The 23,607-nt window shown below is 40.6% G+C and overlaps 1 protein-coding gene across 1 annotated transcript in view; it reads left to right on the top strand.

Annotated features, from left to right (window-relative positions):
- The window catches only part of MNAT1 (MNAT1 component of CDK activating kinase), a 181,173-nt gene that overhangs the window by 38,480 nt on the left and 119,086 nt on the right, over positions 1-23,607 (top strand). Inside the window, exons 2-3 of the mRNA XM_074957194.1 lie at positions 13,549-13,701; positions 15,188-15,261. Of these exons, the coding sequence (XP_074813295.1) occupies positions 13,549-13,701; positions 15,188-15,261 (227 nt within the window). The remainder of the gene's footprint in view (positions 1-13,548; positions 13,702-15,187; positions 15,262-23,607) is intronic.

Genomic DNA, 23,607 nt, shown 5'->3' with positions numbered 1-23,607 from the left:
GCTCAGGGACCGGGCAGGAGGGTCCTGTGGGCCAGATGTGGCCCACAGGCCGTAGTTTGCCCACCTCTGTGCTAAACATTCGTATGCCCCTTCATGCTTCAGCCATCGTTCCAGAGGACATGCTTCCATGCTGATGACACTTTTTTAAAAAAAAAAAAAATAAATAAAAATGATGTGTTAATTCAATTTGTGACTGAACTCCTGGGGGGAGAATTGTATGTCCCCTGCTCTGTTTTACCCCCATTCTGCCATGCATTTCCTGTTATAGCAATCTCGGATGATGACTCAGCACATGTTCATTTTAAGAACATTTTCCCTGCAGATTTGACAAAACGCAAAGAAGGTACCAGTGTGAGATTTCTAAAGATAGCTACAGCACCCGACCCAAGGTTTAAGAATCTGATGTGCCTTCCAAAATCTGAGAGGGACAAGGTGTGGAGCATGCTTTCAGAAGTCTTAAAAGAGCAACACTCCGCTGCAGAAACTACAGAACCCGAACCACCAAAAAAGAAAAATCAACCTTGTGCTGGTGGTATCTGACACAGACAATGAAAAACATGTGTTGATCTGTACTGCTTTGGATTCTTATCAATCAGAACCCGTTATCAGCATGGACATATGTCCCCTGGAATGGTGGTTGAAGCATGAAGGGACATATGAATCTTTAGTGCATCTGGCACGTAAATTTCTGGCTACAACCGTGCCATGAGAACACCTGTTCTCACTGTCAGGTGACATTGTAAAGAAGAACTGGACAGTGTTATCTCCTGAAAATGTAAACAAACTTGTTTATCTGAGTGATTGGGTGAACAAGAAGTAGGACTGAGTGGACTTGCAGGCTCTAAAATTTTAGTTGTATTTTTGAATGCATTTTTTTGTACATAATTCTACATTTGTAAGTTCAACTTTCATGATAGAGATTGCACTACAGTCCTTCTATTAGGTGAACTGAAAAATATTATTTTTGTTTTTTACAGTGCAAATACTTGTAATCAAAAACAAATGTAAAGTGAGCACTGTACACTTTGCATTCTGTGTTGTAATAGAAATCAATATAATTGAAAATGTAGAAAACATCCAAAAATATTTAAATAAATGGTATTCTATTATTGTTTAACAGTGTGATGAATCGCGATTCATTTTTTTTAAATCACTTGACAGCCCTAATTTTAAATATCTGACTGTTTCTTGCATTTTGTGTGTTTTTGCATGGCCAAGTGGATGCTCAAAATAAGTAAGCAAACAATTGTAAACCTTTAGGAGTAGCATAAGAAAAAATAATGCACAGGATGGCATGGAAGTTTCTCACGATGCAGGAATTGCGGTTGGGAGGAACCTAAGTGTCGCATTAGAAGCTCCATACACAATCTTAAGATTGTTAACAAAAAGCGTGTTTGTCTTGGCTCTTGTGAGCCAATGGACAATATTTGAATCAGACCATGGTTTAAATGAGTTAAGGAGCTGAGTTCAGGACAAATATAGAGACTCTTGTAACTGAAAATGCTCTTCAGTATTTTTAAAAGTTCATTTATGAAGTGGACAGCTACTAACTCTTGTTAGCTGTCCTGGGAGGTAAATTAGCTTGACGGGGCCACAGACAGGTGAATTTTTTTTTTTTTTTTTGGTCATGGATTTCTTGTAATTGATAGAAAACCCTGAAAACTTGCCAGGATCTTATTCAGAACTAGCAATGGGTACTAAAGGAGTTATTTGCTTGTATTTGCCCAGTAGGCTGTAATGAATTTGAAGTAGTTATTCCGGCGTATTGGGTAAATTTTGTATGTACTGTATTCTGGTATGCACAGTCATTGTGAAAGCACTTATTTCCTGATGCTGTAATGACTTCTTTAAATATGTTTGCTTGACAATTCCAGATACTCTGTGGTACCAGCTGAGTCAAACTCTCAAATGTTTACAATCAGTTGATACTACTACCATCCACTGCACTGATATTCCTCATTTTTAGATTATGGGATGAATTGGCTAGATAGTAACCTCTCATTAAGAACATTTTTAAAATCTGCAATGTACAATAATATTTTCTCTCCTTCTCTCCCCACTCCCCACTCAAGTTAATAACACAAAAGACTCTTTTCTAATGCTGCTTAAAAAATAACATGGCTCAAGTGTGCGCTAAGAAAGTATGAGCCAAGTTCCAGCCCACAGCAAATTCTTATGGCAGAGTTCAAGCCATTGGAAATATATTTATAATGGAAACACTGACACATTAATGAGTGGTGCAAATGTTTTTGCTACGATTAATACATCATTTCACTGAAATCACCATTCAGTAGGCTGAGTTGCTCTCAGCACTGCCCCGTCTGCTGTCTTATGTCTGAGATGAGCTGCTCTGTATTTACTGAACAATTTGAATATGTAAGCAGTCTTAGAAGAATAGGGTTTTAAGCAGACATGTACTTACAGATATTTGGATTCACTCGGTCACTTCTCTCTCGGGAAATAGTGCAGGGATTAGTCTGACCAAGCAAATAATGAAACAAAGGAAGAAGTGTCTATTTTTTTTTAAAAAATCTTTTTAGATTATTCATATGGCCACAAAATTTGGCAGACGACAATGAGAATTGACAGAATACAGATCCAGAAAAAGTACCACACACTGAATTCTTTAAAAGTCAGAATAAAGATTAGGCTGTCTGGGAGTCCCACAAGAATTGTGAAAATGAAAATGGTTAGCAAAGGAGTCACTTTCTGTGTGAGATTCTGCCACCCAGAGTTCATCACTGGGGGCTGGCAAGAGGAGTCCTGCAGGCAGCTTATGGTAGCTTATAAAGTATGTAACTGGGTCTGCTTTTTGTATTTTGTTTAAAGTCGAACTATGATTCTGATTGACTGGAACCAAAATCGTGCCCGTGCCAGTGCCATTGCCATTGCCCTGAGGAACTCTATTCCCAAGACTGTATGTGAACGGTAGTGTGAACGGTAGTGTGACCGGTTCATTTACCTGCCAAATTAAAATGTTTTAACTACCTGGCACAATGTTCCTGAGCACCTGACTAACTGGTTGCAAGGACATACCTCCACCAGATGAGAACAGCAAAATCCATGCATCCTGAGGACCCAGTAGAACCCGGACAGAAAGAAAGTATGCTCCTTCTTTCCTCTTTTTCCGCTCTGTACATGTGTGCGAGCACCTGCATGCACACACTCTAAGCAACTGTGCATCTTCTTTTGCAGCAGGGTGACTGAGATCAGATGTAAACTGCTGATTTCAATCGCTTTGATTTAAATCTCCAAATGAAAAACCTTGATTAAATCAGTTTTTACTACTTTTATTTTGTAAAGAAAGGTATATTCTCATTGGTTGATATAACCATTAAAACATGTTAATTTACAACTAAATTGAGTATTTACACTAGATTTGGTACATCTTTTTGCTGCCTAGGTGGGTGCACTATAACAATATACATTTATGTAAGCAATTATATAGCTTAATATTTCAGATTCTCATTAATTTTACTTTTTAATGTTAAAAATCGTGAATTATATATTAATTACTAACTTTTTGCTCTTGATTTGTGTTAAGCTGCATTAGGAATGGAAACTGGAATTTAAATGCACAAAACAGCATATACAATTTTTTATTAAACAAAACAACATTAAATGTTTTGGATATATAAACTTTTCTTATCAAAACGTGTTTCATTTTTACAACTAAATGGTTTATTAAAGGAACAGAGAATTGAAGTCAGTGCATTTCCCAGGTCAGCCTGGGAAAATTTTCAAATATGCCTAAGTGAAAGTGATTGGAACTTAAGTAACTACTCACCTAAGTCACTTAGGCTGTCCTTCAGACTTTTAAAACTAGTAGGTCTCATCCCCTCCTTCCTAATTTTTATTCGTAAACTGGAAGAGAGACAGGTTTTCTGCTTTTTCAACTCCTAATCGATTTTTCTCAATTTCGAATGAATTAGTCCAAATGAAGAAAATATTCAGTCTGTATCTATAGAAGAGGCTGCTGCTGTCAAAAGCTTGTTTAGTACTTCAACAAACTCTGGTTCCAGGTCTTTAGCTAGTCACACCACTGAACTGGTGGAAGTCACTTTCTTTTCAAACATCAGCAAACACGTACTGCTTGAATGTTTCACCTCCAGGCCTGAAATTTATTACGGTTGGCATGACTTATGTGGGGCTTATTAGATGTCCATTTCATAGCAGCAGCATCTTCTTCAGTAGTTAGGGATCTATCCTGGTACTTTGGGTGGAGAATATTGGCAAGAAAATATGGTGGAATAAGTGCTTGATCTATCCACTTTCCTGCCTGTAATTTAACTTTGTTGGTTATTTCTTTCTCCGATGTCTCTTGAGGTTCTTTCCAAATTTCAACAGAAATCTTTCTGAAGTTTGTCCAAGGCGATGGAAATAGGTTTCAGTATATTCAGCATATCTTCTACATTTTTTGACTACTTTGGGGGTGATAGTTCCACCTATTTTGCCACGATTTTCTTCACAAATGGTCAGAGTAGGCAAGTTCTTAATAAATAGCTGAAGACAGTTAACCACTGAATTTCATTGTACATGTTGGGGGAGAACTAGTTTTGCATCCTCCTGCTATGTTCAGTGAAGCTGAAGCAAAGCAGTTGTTACAGAAGTATTTTGCTACTTCAACAACATTTTTCTTTATTCCTAGAGTTGTATTTAAGTCTTTTTGATAAAAGATGCATCAGCTGAGCACTGCAGCCATACGTTATAAATTTCCCTTCATTATCTTATTCTAGATTTCTTCTAATCTTTGCTACATTTGCAGCAGTGTTTGTGACAAAGCTATACACTTGAATTTTTGTTCAGTTTGTTATAGCTTTTACTGCTGCTACTTTTGAATATTCTGCTGTATGTGCATTTCCTTATTGTATCAATTGCTTCTGTAAGAGAGACAACTGAATCGTCTGTCACACAAGCACATACCACTGGATCATTGTGTATATTGCTCCACCCATCAAGATTCAGATTAACAAATTTCCTGTCAATGTTTTTTGCATGCTGTTTAATTGCTTTCTTGTACCCTGTATCCAGTAACCTTCCAACAAAGTCTGCTCTACTGGATAGAGTGTAGCCTGGTCATAATGACTGAACCATGTCAATGAAGTGTTTCTTCTGAACAAGACACAAGGGAGAATTTGTTTGTATAAACAATCCAAGCTACTTTTATCTATGGAGTCTCACTGGAATTTGCTGGTCCTCCATTACCAGCGCATCCATGGTTTGATTAGATGATGAAGAAAGTCTTTCTTTTTCTTTTGTACAGGTAATTTACTGTTTGACGTTTTGTTTAGTTGCAGCACTGCTGGTGATACCAGCAGATGATTCTGATGTTGTAGACATTGTAAAGGGTGGGCATTCATAACCCCTTATGTCTAAGATGGAACCTGAAGCAAAATGTTAGAAAATGTCATTGTCAGCGAGTGTTACTCAGAGCACTGATTTTAAAAAGTTGAGATCCTAAATGGAAGATTCGTACTTCTGTAGCTGTTTGTACCACTGATTAAATGATATGATTTATTCTAAACCCAGTTTTATAGGGAAAATAATTAATTAATCATAATGATTATCTAAATCTGTTTAAACCCTTCTCTAACAACATACCAATAGCTTGGGAAAAAAACTTTTAAACATTAAAATTCATAAATGCCTAATACAACTTTACTTTTAAACAGGAAGCCTTCATCTAGGATATTTGATTATACTCAGTAATAAAAATAATTTCATAAATCCATCAGGAACAGTAAAAATTTAATCAATAAATACTACCGCAATGAACAAACATCAAAATATAATTGGTAACACACACATGTTGAAATACATAAGTAATCCACCCAAGATGCAAATTTATGACAAGAATCTAAGTTATCATTTACTGACATAGTAAGACACGGTAGGCAGTACATAAGAATGGTGCAAAAATTAGTAAACCAAATTGTTCAGATGTGTCCACATCATCTTCAACATCATTGCCTTCTAAGGAGCGTTTTTCATAATGTTGCTTCATTCTGACAACCAGGCCTTGCATCTCTTTGTTGCACTTCTTCCATTTGGCATATGTTCCTTTTTAACCCAGAGGTACTGGGTAAATTTACTCTCGGGAATTTCTGTTTGGAGTCCGAGGCCGGGTCCCAGTGCCTATGATGACTTTGCCGGTCTCTTGCACCTGGTAGTACAGCCCCTATTGTACCATATTTAGAAAGCTTTACCTCAAAAGTTAGATGGCTTTTTCCCTGATTCTTCTTTATATAGAAAAGCAGCCTTTTAACTCAAGTTTTTGATAGACACTCATCAATTGAGCATATTTATTTTATTTAATGTTTTAAGATGCTATAGTAAATTAAGGCCTTATATTTAGTATTACACTTGATTTTAATTTTATTTGGGTTTATTTTTAACAAGAAAAACTTAAATAACTAATTTTTTTTTTTTAAATCAACAACAAAAAAAAAACCATCAGTTTTTCTCCAACCTGTGCTGCAGTCCCTTGGAGCAGTGTTTCCCAGCCCCTAGAGCAAAGTGCTGTGGGGATGGGAGGAGGGAGAAGCTGCCCCATAGCAACTCCACCTTCACTTTGTCCCATCAGCTGCTCTCACAGCTCCTCTTACTCAGACGCACCAGGCCCTTTTGCACAACTGCTTGCCTGCCTCCCCCCCCAAATCCCCCCAGCCACCAACATTTTCGGTCTGTGACCCATAAAATGTTCATGTGATGGCCCAAATCCCATAATCTTTCGGAACCACAGAACTGAGCACTACTTCAGCCCATGGAAAGAACCAGCCTACTGGGCAGTGCCTGGTAGCCCAGCAGACCTGTCTATGCCTTGTACCATGCATAATCTCAGAAAACAAATCTGTAATAACCAGTCAGCCACAGTTTTTTACTAAGTATTTGTGTGCAGCAGACACTGCTGTGGAGCATGGGTGGCTATTAACCACATGTGAATCTTGTGCAATAAACACAACTTTGAAAGCTGTTTAGAAATCTTTTTATCTGCACTAAAAGGGTGGTCCGCTTTCTGTAAAGCATCTGCGGCCTGGAAATCAGGGTAGAAATCTTACTAGATCAAGCTTTTCTTATGAGATTTCTTATGTTTCCTATTCACATATACAACAAAATCTCTTCTGCTGGTTTCTTGGAGCTGCTGCTTCTGGCTCCATCTGAAATCTAGAAAGGTTGAGACAAGTGCAAATGAAAAAAGAAAAATAATTGTTCTATTTCCTCCCCCCCCCCCCCACACACACACACACACACACACACACACACACACACACACACACACTTTGAACCACTTTGGTTTTGATTAGAGTCTGGGATAATGTTCAGATTTGTTCTCATTTTATCTGAACTGTGCCTAGGCAGAATGATTCATAGATGAAATGCAGGTTACTTTAAACTATAGAAGAATGTTGGTTAAAATGCCAGAAAAAATGCAGATAGAAGTAGTTAAATGTTTGATTTTTTTTTTAAGTACGTACATCTCTACTTAAAACAAAAAACAACCCAACTCTGCAAAGAAGGAGAATAAAACAACTCTACTGCTCTGCTTCAAAAACAAAAAATACCATAAAAATGTTCTTAGGAATGAGTAATGGCCGTGGATCTAGGCTTCTTCTGCAGACTTGCTGTACTCAGCAGAATCTAAGATTTCATTAAAAAGCATTTCTAGCACTTCTGCTTGCAGAGATAGCCCTTCCTTTATGCTGCTGTTTTGTTTGCTCTGCAGCCAACCAGACTAAAACAATATGCAGTACCATCAAAATGTGAACTACTTCCATTTGTCTTAACATAGCAATAGCATCAGCGGGGCCTGATTCTTTATTCCCTCCACCCACACCGAGTGCAGTCCATAGGGAGATGCACAAAATGCTGGATCACACCCAAGTGTTTACTATTTAAAGGTTGGGTTTTTTGTTGTTTTTTTAGAAGATTTGTCCAAAATAAATGCCCAGCTCTAGGAAGTGGAGCTTATTTTTTGAAATATCTAATGTTCTCCCGACAAAACTTTAAACTTCTAAAAAATGTTTCCAAAGCACAACAGAGAAAGATCTCTTTAACGTGGTCCGTTACCAACTAAAATATTTAGGTTAAGTGTAGAAAGCAATTTAGTGTTGTGAATGCATTCACAATGCTAAATACATTTTCCCGTTTTGTTTGCATTCCTCGTAAATATGCCATCTTGCTGATGCAGTTCAGGGCAACTCACCTGTATTTCCCATCAGTAGTCCAGCAAGGGTGCCCACTCTCGGGCTTCCGGCTCCCCAGCCATTGCCTCTCAGAGTGGAGATTCTTGTCTTTCTCGTCTGACCAGGGTATTTCCAGGCTGCACTGTTCCCTGCCTGCACGGTTACCCCCAGCATAGACAAGTTGCCCAAGGATACCTGCTTGCTTTCTCTTCAGAGACTGATAATAGGTTTATTTGCTCCAGGTATAAGGTACCACACAGCACTGTCTAAGGAAGCCTGCTTTACTCTTAAGGTAAAAAGCATTACAGAAAAAACACATTAAAACAATAAAAGTATCTACAGTATGCTAATAAGCTTACCAGGGTTCACCCTAACCCTAACATGGATTCTGACAGGAACAGTCCTTCACACCCCCTGCGAGGGGGATTCCCTGTGGTTACAAGTTCAGCTCAGAATAAGGCCTCAGTAGGCCCAGTCCTTCCAACTTACCCTACGGATTGGGGCCCTCCATTGACCAGGGGTCCTTCTGTTTGCTGGATCAGGAAGAAGGTCCTGAGCCAGGTTAAAACCAGACTGTTTATCCAAAAACAATCCTTTGTCTGCTGATCCCTGGAGAATCCAGTTTGAACTAATATATGCTAGGGATGTAAAAGGTTAACTGGTAAGCATTAGGCTTACTGTTAACCGACCGCAACTATTAACCCTGGTGGCCCTGTGCCGGCTGGAGGGATCCCAACCCTGGCCGCGCCGCGTGGGCAGGAGGGGTCCCGGCTGCACCACACCAAGCTATCTGGCCAGAGGGACCCCAGCCCTGGAGTGGTCCCAGGCCCTGCTGGGCCGGGTTAACCAGTTAAATGATATAATTTAAATCATTTAACCGTTTAACTTTTTAAACTGATATTTACATCCCTAATATATGCATACCTCTCCAGGAGAGTGGCATGAAAAGGGTTGATAAGGAGGAAGTACATTAGTATCCCCCCTCCTTACTAGGAAGGTACATATAATGCCACAATAACACATACAGTTGCATTTTAATACAGTTTACCCCAAAGGTATTAACCCTAATTCCATAACTTTTATCTTCATTCCACACAGGTCATTCATGATATTGCAGAATGTTGTCAGTCTGTCACACTTCTCAGCATAATCATAGAGCGGGCCCTTATATAAGCATGAGATGTTCATTTAACATTTGGCACTTCTGAAGGGGAATAAAAAGTTGTTAGAACATCTTGCCAGTATTCTACATATGTTGGTTGACCTTTTGTAATGATAACTGGGTCTTGCTGATCTTATTCTACTGTAAAGAGTCCAGTCTCTTCTAGACGTTTGTGTGACTATTTTTAGGTGAAATTAGTAACTCCTTTCCCCACTGCCTATCCAGCCAGATACCCTGGTGGATGACTCCTCCCAATTAAGAAAGTGTTTTTTAGGACACACACACATGTAAAATTAAATAAAGTATTTTGAATACAAATGATACGTAGTTTTCTTTGACATATTCTGTATTAAGACTGGAGTTCACAATTTCTCATCTTTTTTTGACTTGGTTAAGCATCACGTGTCACTGTCAAATGCATCGGTATTCAGGGTCCAGTTCTCACTGAGATCATTAGGAATTATGTCATTGACTTGTATGGGAGCAGGATCCAGGTCTGAACAAATGTACAGTCCTGATTTAAGCAGCAATCCATAACCTTTGTTATTATTAGGCTATACTAGTTCCCTGAAATCCTGACAAAGGACCCAATTCAGCAAAGCCCTTCAGCACTGACTTCAGTTGGAGTTAAGCATATGCTTAAGGGCTTCACTGAATTGGGGCCAAAAATGCCTGTCCTGATTAAGTAGAGTAACTGATACACAAAGGCTAAGTGGCTTGCCAGTTCCTAAATGGAATTGTCCAAAGGTGGGCACGTAAGGGAACCCTACACTAGCTGGTATTACTATTCCTGCTAAATAGATGCATGATACATTGTCTGTCTGAATCTACATAGCCTATGGGTGACCCTCCTTGGGACAGCTCTGTGATGTCATCGTAGGCCATGATCCTACCATGTGCAAATAGGGTGACCACCCATCCCAAATTGGGTGGGACAGTCCTGAAATGCAGAGTTCAAGTCCCAGTCCTGGGCTGAATGACTCTGGGACAGCATTTGTCCTGGATTTCCTGTGGCGCTGCTCCATGCTTGCCTGAGGCTCAGGGGTGGCCCCAGCCTCTTGCTGAGGTTGGCCTTTGCCCCTCGCCATGAGGCCCCCTCTCCTGGTCTTTCTCCCCCCTGGCCAAGCCAGAAGCAGGAGCCAGGCAGTAGTAAGAGCTGCCCTTGGAGTCCGAGTTGCTCTGGAGAGCCCTGGACCTTCCACCTGCCTTGGGGGTGGAGACATGGGACTGGGGCTGCTCTAGGGCCCCTCGGCCCCCTGCCCAGGGCAGGCGGAGGGTCCGGGACTCCACAGCAGCACAAAAGGCTCCTTGGGTGGCTCTTAACCTGGTCTGGCTTCCAGCCTGGCCAGGGGTGGGGTCTTGGGGGAAGAGGAGGAGTGGGGGGTGGGGTCACAGAGAGGGGGCGGCATCTCCTACATGTGTCCTGCTTTTGCCTTTTGAAAAGGTGGTCACCCTACATGCATTACGTGGTCTGACTGCTGTGCCTGTAGAGAGCCCCACTGGGACTCCATGTGGATGCAGCAGTTCGCCTGCATGTTTCAGGATTGAGGTCTTGGATCATAAAGTTTTTGGGTCAGGAACCATATTTTTCTTTTCTTGTTTGTTCAACACCTAGCACAGCAGGGCCCTAATCAGGATCACGGCCTGTATGCACTTTCCAAATGTAATTAATCCCCTCTTTCCTGCAGCCTGCCCTTGTCTTATAAGTGTGTTCTTTGGGTTTAGTGGTACACAAAGAGATCAAAGAGAACCAGTCAGATGGGATCTCAGGAGATTATTTCTTTTCTTTTAATAAAACAAGAATATTCTTGAGATCAAACGTGTCTGCGATCAGTCGTTGAGAAGGCGGCCAGACCTCCCTTTGCTTGAGGGCAGGTATGGCTGATCAGCAAGGAAGTGTAGAGTTTCAACTCTATGTAATCATTCTCTGGGATAGTGAGGATACTGCTGTTGGGCAAGACATTTTTGCCTGCTCTGTGCCAAATTCTGCCCTTTTAAAAAGTCCCATGTAACCCCTATTGAATTCAAAAGGGGTTGCATATAAGTAAGGGAAGGCAGGATTTGGTGTGTGAGGAAAATGGGAACTTGAGCACATGAAATGGAATTCCCAGCTAGAGGTGTCCTGTCACCTTTTTGGTATAGACAGATATTTTCTAGCCTTCAAGAGACACTGGCCCCAATTTGGGAAAACACTAGAGCGCTTGCTTCAGTGCTTTCCCAGGTAGGGATGCGTTCAGAGTCGGGTCTAGTTTGAACTTGATATCTAGTCAATTTGGGGGGAGGGAGGGAGAATGTTATGTTGCTTCAGGTACTACTGTGTTTGCACAGTGCCTGGCACAGTAGGGTCCTGTTCGCAGTTGGTCCCTAGGCAATACTATAATAGAAACATCAGCACCTGGGTCAACCTGCAAATCTTTGTAGCTTTACAGTCTTGTTTCCCTAATTTAAAAATTAAAATCTGTCCCCTACCCCCATCCCTCTTCTGCACCAGGTGATATAGCGAGAGACCCACACAAACAAAATTGACGGCCTAAACCAAGGGAACAATGAAACTGTCTATACACGTAGGGTTGTCACATGCACAGAGTAAACATAGTGGTAAAAAGGGAATGTTTCCTTCCCACTTTCTTTCTATTATTTCAGTTATGGGTGTTGCTTGTAAATGATAGTAGGCAAAACAGTTTGAACAGAAGCTTAATTTTTGAGCTGACATCCTTGTAGTGCATCACTTTTCTGGTCAAATGTGCTAAAAAATTTTTTTTTCCTTCCCCTCCTTCTTTGATAAATTGTATTTAAATATTTGTTCTTCTGAAGTAGAAGTAGTAAGTGTGTGTGCGGGTGTGTGAGAGAGAAATATAAATAAGAGGAAGATTGGTTAATGGAATGGGGTTGGCCATTGTTTAAGATAGCATTCAAGCAGAATGGCAAAGTAACATCAGAGCAACTAATTACAGTTGCACTGTTCTGCAATTTCCAATCTTAAATGAAGGCAGAATAAAATTAGGACACTCTAGCCTGCTCTGCCTCAATAAGTAATGGAACCGGTCTGCTCAGCGGGATGGAAGTTTTGTTTCAAGTTCCTTCACAGCCGTCTCAGTATTTCTCTTAACTCTCTAATAATTTGCCTGGCAGACTGAGATTAGGAAGAGACAGTGAAGCTTGACCATTAGTATAGAACTGTTTCATGGCTTTAATGTACCAAAGATATAAATAGCGCGCGCTCTCTCTCACCCCCTCAACAATAGGACATGACTGCAACAGGTGTTGTCCTGTGCTAGTATTTTGCATGATACGAGTACCCAAATACATCTTGAGTTTTGTATTGGTTTCAATGTCCTGTGGGTGGGTGTTCTTCTTTTGTTGTTAAATGTCAGTTGACATTTAGCAAGTGACAGTTATAAACGAAGATGCTTGTTAATGTGGTAGGAATCAGCATTTTGGGGGGTGAGGCGGGGTATGCTGCTTCTGTGTACAATCTATTTATGTGCAGTGCTCTGAATTTATAAGCAGAAAAAATAAGGGGACTCTAACACTGGGCATTGGTAATAATGGGACATAGAATCTCTTGAATGTGGTTGAGCCTGGTTTGAATCTAGCTCAGGTCCAGAGTGACAGAACTGTTACAGTACTATCTATAATTGCTGGGAGAGCTAGGGCCAGATTGTGATACCCTTATTGTCCGGCTAAACAAAATGTCTGCTGTCCTCCTTTCTGTAATGAGTTTAAGCAGCCTACAACTTCATTATTAGATGTCTGGGACTACCCGGCAGATAAAAGTTTACAGTGCAGGTAACCCCATGTTCATTCCACAATTACCCAGGGGGCTTCCGCCAGCTCCCCTTCTTTTTCCACCCACATCATCCACTCCCCCATTTTGCAGTGAGAATGCAGGCTACCTGGTGTTCTCAGCAAAGAGGACAAGCAGTTTAAACAGGGAGAATAAAGCCTGGAGGGGGCTTCCTTAGACCAGGCCAATGTAGGGAACTTGCACTGCCATTGCTGATGCTCTTGGGTACTTTGAATAGAGGACATTTGTTTCTAGATGTTAACCTGGCACCTTTCATGAGCACAGTGTTGCCTTGCTGTCACTCTCGTTCACACAAAATTAAAAATAATGTGCAAATAATAAACAGGGGAAAGACTTACCTTGCAGTTACTGTTAAGCATCACTCTTTCATTTAACTCCATTTTTCTCTCTGTCAGATGCGAGAGTTGTGTGGAGCTGCTGTTCGTCCGGGGGGCTGGAAACTGTCAGGAGTGTGATACCCCGCTGCGGAAGAGCAACTTCAGAGTGCAGCTCTTTGAAGACCCTGCCATCGACAAGGAGGTGGAAATTCGGAAGAAAGTATTGAAAGTGTGAGTATTGTAGTTCAGAAAACTAAATTCAAATGGACTTAAATTATTTCCATCTTCAAAAAAGGATTTATTTTTGCCAATGGGAGTATGTGTGTGTGGATCTAAAGATTCGGATGTCTTAATTTTGTTTTGTTTGAAGATTTAAGTGCCTAATTTTAAAAAAGGAATTGATTTGCTCTGCAAGCCATGTAACTGGTTGACCTCATTAGGAGCAGAGGCTCATCATGACCTTGAGGTGTCTTTGTTTTCCTAACCAGGTCCACTCTGTGTAATGTGGGGTTGTGCTTGCCTCCTTGAAAAGGGTTTACCTTCCGAACTGAATTGGCTCTAGAGTGCGAGGACAATAGTTGCTTTGTCCTTTTTGAGGTGAATCAGTGAGTGGATCAAGGAACAGGAGCCTTGTTATTGTTGCATCTGGACCTAGCTTTTGAACCATGGAGTTTGAAGATGTGAGGGTCCCACATATGAAGACTGGGGCTGAACCCTGTAAGGTAGGAGGGTCCTGGAGCTCCAGCTCTAGTCTGAGCCCAGAAGTCTGCACAGAAATGAAACAGTCCCTACAGCCTGACCCTTTCAAGCCCATGTCGGCTGGCACTGGCCAGCCCTGAGTTTTTCTTTGCTGTGTAGACATATCCATAAAGTCTTCTGTGCTTGACATACAAGCGTTGGTAAGGAGTCTACCTGTCAAAAAAACCCACAACATTTCCTGAATCTTTTTTTTGTTTTGTTATTACAGACATACTTGCTGACAGGTATTTTGAAATAAAGTTACCAAAAATAATTGAAAATGGCATGATTATATTGTTACTTTATTATATTGTGCACAGAATTTTTAGGGTGTGGGTTTTTTTTTGTGTGTGTGCAGAATTCCCTCAGGAGTAAAATTGTTGTTCTCTCACCTTTACTGCTGAAAACTGTTTTGGTCAGAAATAAAGGATTGTGTGAAAGTTACTGATGCTGAAGAGATGAATCCCACAACATTTTATGTTTGTCCCTCATTTTGTGTCATTGTTGCGTCCCACATGTGAGCTTTGAGAGGTGTGGGTGCCTGGGCTCAAATACGGTGGCACTTATTGGCTGCACCAGAGCTGGACACAAAACCAAACTGCATACTCTTCAGCCATTTCCACAAGGAGCTGAGGTGGTTATTTTCTAGCTGAGAGTACTCCTAGTAAGTCTGCTCCTTTTTTTTTTTCTTTCCTTAAGTAGTGTCTGAGGAGCTGATTTGGAATTGGTAAACGCTAGCCTATGCCTCCACTTCTTTGCAGCTCCAGAAATGTGGTAAAGACTCAGGTGTAGCACTGGTTCAGACAGTGGTGGTCTCTTCACTTGGGGATGGGCAGTCCTATTTCACTTTAAAGGAGCCATATAGTATTCTGACCATAATAATCCTTGGCCATATATACTATGTATGAAGTGAGCCCAATGTTGAATTCAACTGCCATCTCGGTGCATTATGCAAACACTAGTTTCTCGTCTCTCTCAGATACAATAAAAGAGAAGATGACTTTCCCAGTCTAACGGAATATAATGATTTCCTGGAAGAAGTAGAAGAAATTGGTAAGTCTTAATGCTTACATTTTTGATGTGCTGTGCTCATGAGACCACAGGCTTTTATCTTCCGACTGCCTAATAGAATATCAAAGCTGCATTTCTTTAATAGGGTTTATCATGGTATCTGATGTTTATCTAATTACTTTCTCCTTACATTTTTAATCATATTTGTCCAGTTGGGGGACATATTTAAGTAATAAACATTTTATCTGCAAGAGAAAAACTATGATGCATAGAGGAAGTGGTGTTCTATTGCTGGAAAGGAAAGGGGCACAGGGCATTGGTGGTGCTGCAAAAGAAAAGATTAAACAAAGAAGAAAAATTCAAATTCTTATTATATGCCTCTGTTAGCTTTATTTACCATGACAGCAGCCATATGGTGTCTTTCATCATTTTGCTTCTGTGAGTACAGTAGTTGGAAGCTGCTTTGAAGCAGATGACCTTACATACCACTGTGGCAGCATTTTATGTTGCTACTCGGGAGAGGAAGGTTTAGGAGCAGACGCTGAACTCTTTCTCCTTGGATTTGCTGAAGCAGAGACTTGCCCTTTGAGGGAGGAATTTGTTTGTATTGGAGTTCATTTTCCACTTTTTTAGAGTTACTCAGGATTTATGGAAGGGTGATGGAGTCTGCATAGACAAAAATAGAAGTGTTCAGAGGAGTCGCTCTTAAATTGTTTGTTTGCTTTTTGGAGGAGGACTGAAGGGGCTGGGTACTTTCAGGGAAGGCAATGATTGAGCTTTAAAAGAAAACATGGTGAAGGTGATCTTGCTCCCTTTTAACTCTTCAGCAAAGAAGAGTAAGCATTCCTCTAAACTTTGTTGGTGTTAGCTTCAGAGAGTTGCATTCCCCACCTTTTCAGCTATAAGTAGCATGTTGTTGTGTTATTGTTGGCATCAGAAGGTTAAAACTGGAGAGCTAATGTGTTTGTCTGGGAAACTTCAGATATAGCCAGGCAGGCCAAAGCCTTTGGGAGAGGTAGGTAGTGTGCGCGTGTGCGTGCGTGTGTGTGCATGTGTCTGTGGGAGGTTCTAGCAACTTAGACAGATTGTTGAAATAATGCTGGGAGAATCTATTTTGTGCTTGTGAAACGGAAGAGAATATTTTGCAGCATTTGCCATAGGCTTCCATCTCATTATTGCTATTACCATGGCTTGAAACATCCATTCGCCTCAGATGAATGGAAAGCTTGGCTGAGTGGGTAGGAGTATGTGCACCATCAAGTTTTCTACAGAGTTTTAAGATTCTATTTATATTTCTAGCTCTCATGGTTGATGTTAAATTACCAAATGTGAACCAAGCGCGAATCAGTACCATGCTATAGCACTGCATGGCCGACTGGCCCCTATATAATACATGACAATTGCTGTTGACTGCTGATACAGCACGCAGATTAGGAAGCTGGTATAGGTGGAAGCAGAAATTGATCTTCCATTGAGGTTTGAATAGATTTTTATATGGTAGAGGTCAAAAGTGGATTGAAGTTCAGCTTCACCTTGCTCTGGATGCCTGGTAAATTTAAAAGTAAATAAATAAGCCATAAGACCTAAAATAAAAATAGGTTTCAGAGTAGCATCCGTGTTAGTCTGTATTCGCAAAAAGAAAAGGAGTACTTGTGGCACCTTAGAGACTAACCAATTTTTCCACTTTTATGCATCCGATGAAGTGAGCTGTAGCTCACGAAAGCTTATGCTCAAGTAAATTGGTTAGTCTCTAAGGTGCCACAAGTCCTCCTTTTCTTTTTGTAAAATAAAAATGTGGTTAATAGAACAAAGTATATAAAACATGCAGCAGTCTCTATCTCTGCAGCCCCGGGACATTTTTGTTGCTGTTTCCCCAATGGTTGTTTCTTTGGAGTTCAACTTGAGCACATGTCTTTTACAGTGTCTTCTCTCATTAGATGTGATCTATAACTTTATTTGAAAGATTAATTTCCCCTTCACAAGAAGCCTATTATGCTTAGTCTATTTTCCTTTATTCTTTTAAACAGAAAGAGCAGGGAGAACGCTGGCGATATAGCAACAAACATAAACGTTATGGTATTGACCTGCCAATATTTCCACCCCCCACACACACACTTTGAAGTGGTTTAGAATGCAACCATTTAAAAAAATGGTAATTCCCCACGAAAAATCAGTTTGACAATTTTTAGCATATTGTAGACACTTAATTGTCATTCACACCAAGAAAAAATGAATGGGGTAAATTCTGCTTTGGGTCAGCTGGGCACAACACTCATTGAAATCAATGGGACATACATGTGCCTCACAAAGAGCAGGAATAGGCCTTACAAAGAACACTGCTGCAAGTACAACAATGTGAGCCAGACCCTTTTTGTATGCTTCCTACTCTTTTCCCTTCCGTATTGCTTCCTAAACTATTTATTTTTTTTAAACTTAGTTCTGAGCTCTTTTTGACAGGGACTGTCTTTTTAGGATGTGCGTGTACTGTACTTAGCACAGTATGGTCCTGATCTTTGAGTAGGGCCTCTAGGCATTACTACCATACACATAGTTGTTAATAATTACTGCTTTTTAAAGCATGAAGTATAGTCAAGTGGGAAAAAGTGACTACTATTCATGTGCCCTATGGGCATTTCTACTTTTTCAAAGCCTTTTTTGTAGTAACCATTGTGTAGTGACTTGTGTTCATGCCAAAATTACTATCTAGTGAATGTTTACTGGATGTAAAGAACTAATGACTGTGACTTTTTCCCTGTTTTCCCTGTGGGTCACATTAACTTCATTAACGAAGGAAACGACACAATGCAAAGGCATGCAGCTCTCTCAAAATGTAAAAGACGACAGATACAGAGAGCTTCTGCACCTGCCCCAGCCAAAATGTCCCTTACTTGACCTGATGGGGATGAGTAATTGGAAATAATTGTAACTGTGCAAGCACTTTAAAAAAAACAAACAAACATCTTTTTACAGTAAAAAGAGAACTGAGATGGAACATCCATAATTCATAATCTCTAATTTAGGTTTTTCTAGATGGCGTATTGATTTTTTTCCACCCGCCCCCTAAAAGAGGGTATGGGCAGAAGAGGTTGGGACACTTCAGCATCAACTGAAGATGGCAAAAGCAGTGTTTTTGGGGGAGATGGTGGAGCATTGGCAATCAGCTTCGTTTTGAAGCTCTGTGCTTTCAGGGGTCATCTCTGTGCCACTCCCAGTCTAAGTGTCAATGAGCATTATGATGACTGCTCAGAAGCAGAGGCTAGAAATGATGGGGTAGAAAAAGTGGTGTTTGTGCTACACCAATACTTACTGGTAAGTTTTTAACTTAATTTGTAGCTGTCTTATGCCAGTAATATCTACATTAAGCACTAAGTCCATGTGTATAAAATATCGCAGGATAATGATTTACAATTTTGTTTTTTTAATTTCTATTGGCTAATTAATGGACCTGAGAATTAGGAAAGTGCTAACCTGTAGGAGAAATATTCATTGACCTTTTTTATTTTATTGGTAAGGCAGCACAATAAATCAATTTTTCCCTTATTAGGAAATAGGAAAGAAAATCTTGACTACATCCCAGCTGATAACATAAACTTCATTATAAAGTACATTGACTGTCTGTCAGATTGTTTTGTGACATCCATACACTTTGGTTGCTTTGTAAAGTCATGTGATTCTAATTCTGTTTTTGTTTTTTAATCCATTTGGGTTAAATCTTGTTCCTGATTCTACTGTCATGGGTGGCCCTGATGCAGGAGAATCCAGGCATTTCCCTTGTGGATAAGGGCTGGGCACATGGATTGGGGCTCCTGCAGGTTGTCCATGTACCTAGTTGACTGTTTAGGTCTGCTTCAGCAAGAACTCCTTATGCCCCAGAATGGAAGGGGTTGGGGTTGGGCCAGTGAATCATGCCTGCATACGTCCTCCAGCCATTCTCCCTCACAGGAGAAACTTGCTTGAATATTCTTCAGTGGCAAGAATTCTTTCTAGCAACAATAACTATCTGCATTAAAAGAAACACTAATTATCAAGAGAAGGCTCAAAGTTGGTAATGTCCTCAATAGAAAGTGTGAGAGATTTTGATGATGCTGATTTAAACACCAGTGATGGATTTATTTACCATAAACAATGCTGCTTTCCCAGACCAATGATTACTTCACATGGCTTTAAGACTTGTCTCAAAGGTTAATTTTAAATCCCATAATAAACTATCAGATTGTTTTTCCTTTTGTTATGAGATTAATTAGTAGCATTGTTAAAAATAGAGATTATCTCACTCTGTCAAGGCTGGATTTCAGGAAATCTGTGGAGTTTTGCCTAAATAGAATTAAACGTTTTAGAAAATACAATAGGCTTCTTGTTGTATTTCAGCAGCTGTCTAAAAGCAGGTCAACTTCTAAACCAACCAATGTGAGATGAATAAGGAAGTAAATAATTCTCCTATACAAATCGGCTTCTCTGTCTTTACCTTTAAGATTTTCAGGCTCATTATATGAGCTTATATTATGCTTCAGAATAGAAAGTAATACTGGCTTGCCTTTGAAATCTTTGCAGAATAGCCATCTGCTTTGCTAGTCATATTCATACATTTTTTTTACTAATTTTTAGCTAGGAGTAATGTAGGATTCCTGGTTTTAACTCTTTGCTTGTTGATTTGAAACTTTTTTTTTTAAATGTTGCTATTAAAATTTAAAAAAATTACACCCCCCACCTCTCAAAACCCGTAATGGGCCAAATTCTGCAGATCATGTCTGAGCAACCCTCCTTACTGAGGTCAGTTTTAAATTCTATGGAATTTGGCTCAACCATCAATATGGTGACACCATATTTTAAATGCTCGTGGTTGCAGTATTGTTTGTTCTATGGCTTATGTTCACCAATCCTCAAATATCTGCCGTTATTCACGGACCAAGAAGAATTCAATTAAATGCCCTTAACAAAAAGGAGCATGCCAGCCTGCTAAGCTAGGTTGTTGTAATTGAATAGCGAAAATATTTTTTTAAAACTTTGGTTAGGAAGTAGTGCTTTTAGAAGATTTAGCCATTAGACTATGTATGCTATTAATAGTTTTGGCTAGATAATGACCAGCAAAGAAGGCTCTACGTCCAAGAGTTTAGCTTGCGTACTTGCCATTGTAGTTTTTTATAATATAGGTTAGACCAAATCTAACTCTTTAATGTTTTAAACCTTGATGTCTAGAGATTTTGGGGGAGTTAAGGGAAGGTGCTGGGAGATGCTGTGTTGAGGCAAGGAAGTAAATCTGTTTGCTGCCTATGGCCTGCCTGCCTGTCTACTGAGAATTGTGGTTTGTCCCTCAGTTGATACCCACTCCCCCTGCAACCTGCCTTCCCCATTGCCAGTTCTTGACTGCTTCCTCAGGCTAGGCACTGGAAAAAGGGTGGTGATTCAACAGTGAGGTGGCAAAATTACTCAAGGTAGTTAAGTCCAAAGCAGATTTCAAAGAGTTACAAAGGGATCTCACAAAATTGGGTGACTGGCATGGGCGGTGGGTATCATAGTTTGGGGGAGGCTGTGCCTCCCTCAACAGCCAGGAGTGGCCCCGCTTATGCTCCTCCCCCAGTTCCCTTCCTGCTTCTTGGTCTGTGAGCCGGCTCTTCCCATGTGCTGGGGCTGGCTCTGAGGCCACATTTCCTGCCCTTCCTCCCTCCTGGTGATCCGGAGGCTGGGCCCAGCAGCCGCAATGGGGGGCGCTGAAGGGGCGGGGCCGCAAGCAGAAAGGCAGAGCTGGGGGCTAGCCTCCCCAAGCCAGTGGCTCACATGCCACTGATGGTGACTGGGCAATAAAATGGCAGATGGAAATTCAGTGTTGATAAATGAAAAGTAAGGCACATTGGAAAACATAATCCCAACTGTACATACAAAAGGATGGGGTCTAAATTAGTTGTTACCACTCAAAAAAGAGATCTTGGAGTCATTGTGGATAGTTCTCTGAAAACATTTGCTTAATATGCAGCAGCAGTGAAAAAAGCTAACAGAACGTTAGGAACCATTAGAAAAAGGACAGATAATCAGATAGAAAACCATCATAATGCCACTACATAAATCCATGGTATGCCAACATCTTGATTACTGCTTGCAGATCTGGTTGCCCCATCTCAAAAAAATCTATTAGTATTGGAAAAGGTACAGAGAGGGCAAGAAAAATTATTTGGAATATGGAACAGCCTCCCTATGAGGAGAGATTAAAAAGACTGGAACTTTTCAGCTTGGAGAAGAGACGACATGGGGGGATATGATGGTCTATAAAACCTTTGGTATGGAGAAAGTAAATAAGGAAATGTTATTTACTCCTTCACATAACACAAGGACGAGGGGTCACCCAATTACGTGTAATAGGCAGCAGGTTTAAAAGAAACAAAAGGAAATACTTCTTCACACAACGCACATTCAACCTGTGGACCTCGTTACGTGGGAATGTTGTGAAGGTCAAAACTATAACAGTTTTCAAAAAAGATAAGTTCATGGAGGATTGACCATCCTGGCTAATAGCCATTGATGGACCTGAGATGCAACCCTATGCTCCAGGTGTTCCTAGTGTCTGTTTTTCAGAAGCCAGGAGTGGACAACAGGATGGATCATTCAATTGCCTGTTCTGTTAATTCTCTCTGAAGCACCTGGCATTGGTCACTGTTGGAAGACAGGATACTGGGCTAAATGGATCATTGGTCTGACCCAGTATGGCTGTTTTTATGCTCTTATGGTATGACGAGGGTGGAGAGGAACTTGCATAGAGCCCAGAGAGGTCCTATGCAGGGAGCTGATGCTTACAGCTGCGGGGAAGACAGCTTGTGAGGTAGCTATTCTGAAACCTTGTTTTGGGTCTGGGTGAGGGAGCAGAAGAAAATCTGATGTTCTGTTCTGTGGGGCCGGAAGGAGAGAGGAGTGATTGGCGTCTAGCCTACTCAGTCACAGGGGCTCTAAGGGCCGATTGTGGATTTGGAATGGGTTTAAGAAGATAAAGTGAGAGAGAGAAATTTATTCTGCCTCCCCCGCCCTTGTGGTCCCATGGTGTATGTAGATTTCAGAGCAATATAATGTTGAAAAATGCTGTCTCTTCTGGGAGAGAGCAGCATAAGAAATGAAAATCCATGTTGAGCAACCTCTCTCAAAACACAAGGGGCCTAGCTTTCAAAGGCAGAGAGCATTCACTATTATTTACTTGTATTACAACAGCATCTTGTGACCCCAGCTGAGGTCAAGGGTCCACTGTACTAGGTGCTGTTTGTGCTCATAATAAGGGATAGTCCCTGCCCTAAAAACTTAAAATCTAAATAGAGCAAGCAGATGAAGTGTGGGAGAAAAGAAGTATTATTTCCCCCATTTTTACAGCTGAGGGAAGAGATGCATAGAGGCGTTAAATGATTTACCCAATGTCACATAGGGAATGTGTGGCAAATCTGGGAATTAAACCCAGATTTCTGAGTCCCAATTAAGGGCCTAAACTGCAAGACTGTCCTGCCTCCGAAATAACTCTGAAGTCAGTCTGGGGTTGTCAGAGTAGCAGCCGTGTTAATCTGTATTCTCAAAAAGAAAAGGAGTACTTTTGTGGCACCTTAGAGACTGGGATTCATCAATTCTGAAAGTCAGGCTAAAATAAACTGAAAATCCTTTCGATCATTACTTCTTTGTAAGAAAGGGGTATAAAGCATTTGTTCATTTGTTTTTTAGCTGTAATCTACCACGCCACTTTATATTCATCATATTCAGCCCAATTGCTCCAATCGAAGGGATTAAAAGTTTCCCTCACCCAGGGATAAGTATTGAGCTCTCTGGGTAGGAACCTAGGCCCATGATTCCTGTTGATGCGTCAAGGTGAAAACTAGAGATATTACGTTAGCTATCCCTAAACATTTTAGGCAGCTACAAAAGCGTGTCATGCTTTATGGATGCTATACTAATTATTATTATTATTTTTTTTTTTTTTTAATTTTTAAACCCAGACTAATGGAATTAGCCACGCTTCCTGAAAATGAATGCTAACTCACTGGTTACAAGAGCGTGCTGTATTTTTCCAAAGTTACTTTTGTTTGAAATATGAGTGGCATCATGCCCCTCATCACCATTCTTGTGCCACTATCATTGGTTCCAGCTCCTTGTCACTTTATTCCAGATGAAAAGCTACTAAGCAGCAACCTATATCTCTGTCATTGTGTCTCTCCTTTTTTGTTCTGCCAATGACACCTGCTTTGTTCTTCTCTTCTGCCTCTCCCACCACTCTGCCACCTTCTTTGTGGCCCTCTAGGCATGGAATGCTCTTGCCCAATCTGTGGGCTGACAGAGCTCCCTTGCCTACTTCAGAACTCTCCCAGAAGCTCACTTCTTCTGTTGTACCTATGCAAAGTGTGAGTGGAGAAAGGATGTAAATCAAAT

This window comes from Natator depressus, chromosome 6 (assembly GCF_965152275.1).
Source record: "Natator depressus isolate rNatDep1 chromosome 6, rNatDep2.hap1, whole genome shotgun sequence".
Classification (NCBI taxonomy): domain Eukaryota; kingdom Metazoa; phylum Chordata; order Testudines; family Cheloniidae; genus Natator; species Natator depressus.
The sequence above is the reverse complement of the archived record's forward strand: the minus strand, read 5'-3'. Positions and strand labels throughout refer to the sequence as shown.